At 46.3% G+C, this 7,579-nt stretch overlaps 3 protein-coding genes across 3 annotated transcripts; 2 read left to right on the top strand and 1 right to left on the bottom strand.

Annotated features, from left to right (window-relative positions):
* Nucleotides 1-846: 846 nt before the first annotated feature.
* On the top strand, nt 847-1,270 carry BDV37DRAFT_288595 (acyl carrier protein; the record flags this gene model as incomplete). The annotated part of the gene is made up of 4 exons (XM_032088299.1): nt 847-912; nt 967-1,047; nt 1,121-1,169; nt 1,230-1,270. 4 exons carry the CDS (start codon nt 847-849, stop codon nt 1,268-1,270), a joined length of 237 nt encoding a protein of 78 aa, XP_031935713.1.
* A 236-nt stretch (nt 1,271-1,506) lies between these two features.
* BDV37DRAFT_291118 (holo-ACP synthase) lies at nt 1,507-2,230 on the top strand (the record flags this gene model as incomplete). The annotated part of the gene is made up of 2 exons (XM_032088869.1): nt 1,507-1,799; nt 1,850-2,230. The coding sequence occupies 2 exons, from the start codon at nt 1,507-1,509 to the stop codon at nt 2,091-2,093; spliced, it is 537 nt and encodes a 178-aa protein (XP_031935712.1). The 3' UTR covers nt 2,094-2,230.
* A 2,444-nt stretch (nt 2,231-4,674) lies between these two features.
* Nucleotides 4,675-5,052, bottom strand: BDV37DRAFT_32353 (uncharacterized protein). The gene has a single exon (XM_032090450.1). The coding sequence runs from the start codon at nt 4,919-4,921 to the stop codon at nt 4,727-4,729; it is 195 nt and encodes a 64-aa protein (XP_031935711.1). The 5' UTR covers nt 4,922-5,052; the 3' UTR covers nt 4,675-4,726.
* Between the last annotated feature and the right edge of the window lie 2,527 nt (nt 5,053-7,579).

The raw sequence follows: 7,579 nt of genomic DNA, 5'->3' as shown, positions 1-7,579 counted from the left end.
CCCCCCCCTCAATGGATATGCTTTAAGAAAGCTCTGCACAGTTCCTCATCAGATATATGTAGTTATACTCGACCTGGCTGAATAAGTACGTGGTCCAAATTGTATGGAGCGTTAGCGGTCATAATCAATACCCAGCCTTCGTACGATAAGCAATTGTCAATCTAATTTTCAATGGCCCAGAAAGAAAGATAGCTGTGCTGCTGAGTCGATAGCCTATATCTGAATATTGTCTGGGGAAGCACCTACGCTCATATCAATCACCGTAGCATCAAACGTTCTCTGAAAACCACATGCAATGCAAAGGCCCCTCAGCAAATAGATAAACGAACTGAGACGCATTCACATCGTGATCTAACAGACCTGGCACATAGGGGTCTAAAGGTAAACAGGGCCAGCTATGCATAGCTGCAAAGCAGAATCCACACTGTATAATAAACGCAAGAGCAGAGTTTCTGAAAACACGTTCAAACCCAAGATCTTGCACACCATCTCCACGACAGACGGGATTGTATGGGGTATTGCCTCTTTACGAAAACATGGGGGTAGTTGGAGACCCTCAGGCGTGATATTTTCTACCACGCGTTTAGATGCAGCGACAAGTCTTTCGCCTTATATGTGCCTAGAGTTTGTTGGGAAAATATACCCGGACGCTGAGGTTTACCAATCGAGAGTTTTTAGTTAACTAGGCTGAAGACTAACTGGATTTAGAACCGATGAGGGGTTGCCCCATATAAATATGGGATGCTTTCTCAAGATAGAATGCAAATATTAAAAATTCACGCTGCCCGATTCATCTCGTCACTTCAATCAAAATCTTCTCGGTGTCCCGATCATCTTGAATACAGTATGGCTACTATTGAAGAGAGAGTAAAAAAAATAGTCGCAGACCAACTTGACCAGAAGCCAGAGGCGGTAGGGACCTCCTTCTATCTGTTATGTTTCTTAATATTAATTGAGCCTCTATAGATCAAGAATGATGCCGGCTTTGTGGGTGACCTGGGTGCCGATTCTCTTGACACAGTCGAACTAGTAATGGCCATAGAAGAGGTAAGGCTATGGATCCACAGCGCCCCTCCTTCATAGTTTCCGTGCTCTATACATTTACTGACTAAGTGACCAGGAGTTCGACATAGAGATTCAGGACGAAGATGCAGAATCTCTCAAAACTAGTAAGTGTCACCAGGTGTCTATGTTCTTTGCGTATGCTAATTCCACACCCGTGCGGACAGCCCAAGATGTCATTGATTACATCAGAAACAACCAGAAGTAAATGATTGACTTGCTGTATCTGGTGCTCGACATTCGATGTGCAATCTAGTTATTGTGATAGGTTAATAAGAAGCTTAGAAAATGCTGTTGACAAAAAAGTTCCAATGTAGAGTGGCTTCGTGATTCAACAAGCCGACCCCAGCCAAGAGTCGGGTAATTGTTCTGTGCTGCTCCCTATAAATTAGATAAACGAGATCATAGCCCCACAGTCTGACCATAAATCGGGCCACTACCAAAATGCCGAAATCTGATATCATTCCCTTTCCATACCCTCTCGGTCTTGGCACCGACATTTGCCATATTCCCAGAATCAGACGAATCCTGACCCGCGAGAACTCAAAATATGTCGAGCGATTCAGCAAACGGATCTTCAGTGAATCAGAACGTGACGCTTTTCAACAGCGGCATGATAAAGTCTTACGGTTGAAAAAGGATCTAGACACTGCAGTATGTCGGACCGATGAGAAGAGTCGTCAACAGGACGATTATGACCGAGAGCTATGGAGACTGTCAAGCTGGGTTGCTGGACGGTAAGGCAAATTAGTAAAATTGCAGTGGGGGTGCGCTAATCAAGTATCAGATTTGCCGCTAAAGAAGCAGCAATCAAAGCTGTCTCTCCACAGCGCCTTGGATGGCATCATGCTGAGGTATTGGTGCTTCCGGGACAAATGAAGCCACTGCTAGTGATACACAGCTTTCATCATGTAGATACCGTCGAGGGGAATGACGAGAATCAACAGCCGGTCACGAAGCGTGCTGCGCAGCTTTCAATTAGTCATGATGGGGAGTACGCCATTGCAACTGTTTTGGCTGCCATTGATTGAAGAGGGAGGAACTGGCAGACATGGCTGATAAGATAGGGTTGTTTCTAGGGTTTAGCTCGCATACCTCAGGAAGAATTTGTATTTCAACTGTATACCTAAGGCATGCTGTAATGTAAGCAGATTTTGGTTATGGTTTGCTTCCTACACGTACCATACATCTCTACATTCACAATACTACGGAAGAGGCGTACCTCAAAATGGCATATCTTGGCATTAGGACCTAAAAAACTACTAGAGGACAGACAATGAACCTTTTCCTGGAATTATTAACAAGGCGCAAATGAAGAGTAGTGAGCCATTCAATGGCAGGGAGTCTATTGCCTGTCTTCCAATATACAAGAATTCCAGACTAGGGATGCAGGAGGATGCTTAAATCATGCTGAGGAACTCCAGCACGAATAAAGCTCATCTAAGATTGGCTGGATATATGGATCTGTTCACCCCCCAAAATACAGTTGATTGTAGCATTCTATCAAAGAGCGGACGGATCGGCCAGGAGCAAGTAGTATAATACCGAACCACAGTGTCCCTCCCTGCCATGGAGGAACACCATCATAGATTCTACACCATTCTCAGAAGGTAGTTATAGGTTATCTGCGCAACAACCACGTTTGAACTTCTCTTTCCATGGGCCCATTATCGAGTTTATCCAGAAATATTATCTGTACGAAGACGTGTCCGGCAAGCGTATTCCGAACTGGACCAAAAGGTCACTATACTAAATCAGGCCCTAGGGTTTGATTCATGATCTACCCGGATCGTACTGTATATAGCTATACCGTGAGCCTGTGAGCCTGTGACACTGATTCTTTGAAGTAAATATAATAGATTAAATTGACATTTATTGAAATCTTTTGTATGATGACTTTTACATTATTGATTATATAGTATAGAGCCTTTTCACTTCATAGTAAATAATACTAATCTCCAGGAATTGCAAGTAGCGGTAGGTAGAGAGTTGCCGACCTCTTAAATAGACGGGAGGTCTCTACATCCTTTGTATACACAGTCTAGCTATGGCCTCTCTGCCTCAGCTACTAGAGTGGGTCAACTACTCGTAGCGGCTGGAGTCCTGCGGTGGGCCCTACAAGGTATAGGTTGAACTGGCTCGTGACGCCTCCTAACCGAGCCCGCTCTGGCTATATTATGCGGTTCTATTTCCGCGTCTTCTTCCTCGTGCATCGTATGCGTGGCATGAAAGAGGACATCCTAACCCTCTTTTCTTGCGATGGTAGGCTTGCTCTGGATCAGGCAGAACGGCGGGATATGAGTAGCGTCCTTTTGAAGAAGCCCCGTAATCCCAGCCATAATGCCTCCAGCCTCGTCAGCGCTCTAGTCACCAGAGCCCTGGGTTCGCAAGCAACGCACCAAACGCGACGCAGACGTAGGCAGTATCCTGAGAGGTAAGCCGACGTCCCCGTTTGGCTATTCGGCGAGAGGTGGGACTACCAACGATTCCGAAGAAGCGCGTTGATTTCGTGTTGGTATTGTCGGATTTTCCAGTACACCTCCCCGTTGGTTGGGCCTTTTTGTTCGCATTTTACTTAACAAGCGCATTCCCTGGATCTGGGCAGATATCTGCAAGCTAAGGTTAGAGGAGATGGCATCACTGCACGAAGGGAGATCCAAATCGTCCAGACATAGGTCTGGCTATCCTCCACTGGCCCGAGGGCGACAGGAAATCCTCGGTAGCTTTGAGTCTATTTTATCCCTGGAGTCATTGTATCTGTCGTCCACAAAAACAGAGCTGTCGATATAGCTGTTGGCGAGATCGTAATGCTTCGAGGGTCAGCCCTGTGGCCTGCCAGGCTCGCTTCGCGATTTGGGGGTCAAGACGGCGAGACCCATCCTTGGCAAAGATCTCATATAATCGCTCGACATTGGTGGTGTCTCGATCTCTACTCCTCAGTGGCTAGAGAGACATCTGTGTTGGGGCCGTAACATTTACAATGCTGCTCTGTGGTTAGTTTTTCTTTGGCATCCGTCAACATCAAGTCCATAGCTAAGGAGATGAGAGGGTTTGATTCTCTCAGAGATCTTGGGCTTGGGTAGTAATGGTGGTATTTAAGTGGATTGCTCTAACGTTTCTGCCTGTGCCCGAAACGTTGAACTGCCTTTAATTTAGAACTACTTCCGATCTTCAGTACTCTACCAGTACGGTCAATCTCTCATTTTCATAAACGTGACCTCCTCAAATTTCCCATGCAGGCCGCATCTGGCCTCCCGCGTCCCTAGATACTCCATCATAGATACGACAGCCACAAATTTTCACCGATACCTCGCGGGTAGAGCGCTGCGGTCCTTCAGTGTCGAATCATGGTCGTGGTCTTTCGGGCTGGCATGTCTATCATGAGTAAAGAAGGACCCCGGAATTGCAATGCTTGGGCCTTCAGACACCAGTCTATGCACACTTCACCGCTCCTCTTACGACCATCCCAAGGCTCTCCCCGTATCCCTCGTCATATAGTTAGTTGGGTGAAGGAGAGGAACCTGAAACGGCGTATCTGGCAGCCAACTCTTGCCACGTAATTCGTTTCGGCTTTGGATAGTATGAAGCCTAGAGGCCAGTCAGTACGGAGGTAAAGAGCACGGTCATAAGGAGACGAATCCACCAGCTCCTCGAGGGATGGGGGCTATTGGTCGTTGGAGTTAAAGAATTGGATCTGGCCATTGTGCCTGAGCCGAATCATAATGAAAATATCTGCGTCACACTCCTGACAATACTCAAAGCACTTAAAGAATAAGTTATCTTTACGATGGGCCCGCTGTTGACGTCTTGATCGTGGGCTATTCGAAGCCCGCTTCCGAATGCTTCGTAGTTTAACCATGGTGGACGACGGCGTTCAGAAATGCCCCATGATGAAGGGAAGCGGCGGATAGAGAGTGAGAAAGACGAGAGAACCTTCTATCTCTCTTATACTCAACTGGTCGGCTGAAGAGTCGCGCGGGGAGGTGATCGAGTGGTGATTGACGGGTGAGCTGGAGCGAGCGTATTCAGAAGGAGTGCAAAAGGCGCGACGGGGTCACTGGCAGGGAAACTGGTATCAAGGTCAATCAACGCCAAAAATGCAGTCAAAGGGCTGTCTCATTCTATCGGCTGCCCCCATCGATGCTATTGTGGTCGTTGATCAGCCGCTTCCAGAAGCAGCGGTGTAATATCGTGATGGAAAGCTTGGGCTTCCAAGAGGTCAAATAGTTTGGGGGAGGAATTGAAAGCCGGTACTCTCTCGAGAATCCAGACTAGAACCTCGCTCCGGCTACATCGGCACAGACCATTGGATGACATGACCTGGGTACCCATACCAGTGTCAATGCAAAACACCGGCGCACAGGGCACCAGCTTAAGATCATCCAATCATACTATTAGTGACGTCTCCAGGGGTGAGCACTCACCCAGAGCTGGATGATGGTGGGTGATGGTGGGTGATCGCGAGTGATCAGCACATCCATCCCGTTCTACGTGAGGGCAGCGCGACGTATCTGGTTCTTCGGGAGGCTGGCCCTGTTCCAAGCTGCAGCCTTCGCACGTCTGCTGCCCTATGTCCACTATCTTAAGAGACCAACACGGCCAAGTATTCATTAGTTGCAAGGCGGGGAGCGCATCTATGCTCCCGTTAGATTCCTTTTAGACAAATTACATACAATTCTCCCTCTGGGAGAGATTATATGCCTCGCTTGGTCTCAAGACCACGGATACAAGACCAACTGGGGCTTAAAGAGGAGTGTCTCGCATTCTGGCTTCCAAGCCCCGGCTCATAGCTCTGTATATACATTTAGCCTGACTCATACACCGCGACTCAGATCTTGCTCGATCTTATACCTTGCTTATTGTGACGATGTTGGTTCTATTACGGCTTTCCTATATCTGATATATTCTCAAGACTATATAATTCCTAAAAATTGGCTCCCATGCCCCGCTAAGTATGTGTTTGAGAAAACCGATAGTAAATAATGTTAATGTTCTTGGTAGCGCAGTCGCCTATTCGAGTTAATATTAGACTAGAGGGACTTTCCAATAAACCACAGAGTCAAAACAGACGTTGTTAGAAGTTGGTATAGAACTAAAAACAATCCTAGCAATAGTAACCAATACCTAATTAGGAACAGAGTCTTTACAAAGTGGGCTGGAGAAACCCAGAAGCAGGTGTATCTATTCCTTCAATCTCCAGAGCTTTCCTGATCAATATTAAGGTTATATATAAGATTTATAGTCCAATTTGTGATCTCAATAGCAAGGTCTTTAGGTGTCTTCTTAATTAGTGGTAGATAAAGTTATTTCTATATTATCAGCTACTATTTTTTGTAGGAAAAGACGAATAACCTATCTTTACCAGTTCTTTGGAAATAGGTAAAACATTTTCGAATGTATTTAATATAAAATAGAACGTTTTACTGTTCTCTTGGATTTAAATAATCACGTAGGTGTCGGTGTTGCACTCACAAGCGTACTTATAGATGCCCTTGAAAAGAGTCCTACGAAGTCGAAGCTTTTGTTAGCTTTTTACCCGACGGCTGTTTGAGTGACGTCTTCTTGCCATAATTTAAGTCTTAGTTTAGTGATAACCTCGTGCACTACTCCAGGATCAATGGCTATTTATGTGGAAAATATAAGCGTACGAATGTGTAAATGTGCCTTGTGTCTCTGTGTGTCGCCGATGAACCATAAGTTCTAACCCAGAATATCACCGAGCTCCCGTTAATCACCTAGAGAGGTAGGATGTATGAGGTAGTAAGCTAAATATCATATTATCGATAGTGTAGCTTGATAGATAATGACCTATCCAGAGAATTAATGACATGGGTCCTACGTCGGACGTACTACTTAGCCTGGAATCTTACGTAGGAACCACTACATAGGCCAGTATTCTACATAGGGATCATAGCTTGGCGAATGACTGTCAGGGATTTGAATGCCATCCTGGCATTTAGCGCGACTTGGGTGCTGAGGCGACTCGCTATGGTGGGGTGACAGGATCAATAAAGAAACACGTAAAAGCGCAAACCTACGTGAAGCATTTGGGTAAACGTAGAAATTTATGTTTTGATCTTTACGCATATAGGTCCGATGTAGATGGCTTTCCAATATAGAGAGTTTGATGTCGATGGCTCCTCGACGTAGATAGCTCTTCGGTGTAGACGCGTCGACGTAGACGTTTCGACGTAGATAGCTCCTCGACGTCGACGCTTCGATATAGAAGGTTCTTCGACGTCGACGGGTCGTCGATGTAGATGGTTTCATGGCAGGCAGAGAGGTTGAGAATCCTTCTCATGCATCCATTGTCTTGGTCGCCACTCGAGTTTAAGGGTACCTGCAGCTGCTTCAGGGCGGACCGTCATCTCATATACTCTCTGGAGCGTTAGCACAGCCTTCTGTGTGATGACTAGCGGCCGTACACCGACTGATGTACAAAAGCCTGTGCGGCATGTGGGAAGAATGAGGGTAGTGGCAGCGAAGGACTGCGTAGGAGCGAAAAATGGGCGGCGAT

This window comes from Aspergillus pseudonomiae (genome assembly GCF_009193645.1).
Source record: "Aspergillus pseudonomiae strain CBS 119388 unplaced genomic scaffold BDV37scaffold_122, whole genome shotgun sequence".
In the NCBI taxonomy this organism is placed as follows: domain Eukaryota; kingdom Fungi; phylum Ascomycota; class Eurotiomycetes; order Eurotiales; family Aspergillaceae; genus Aspergillus; species Aspergillus pseudonomiae.
Note: the sequence above shows the minus strand (reverse complement) of the source record. Positions and strands in the feature narration are given on the sequence as shown.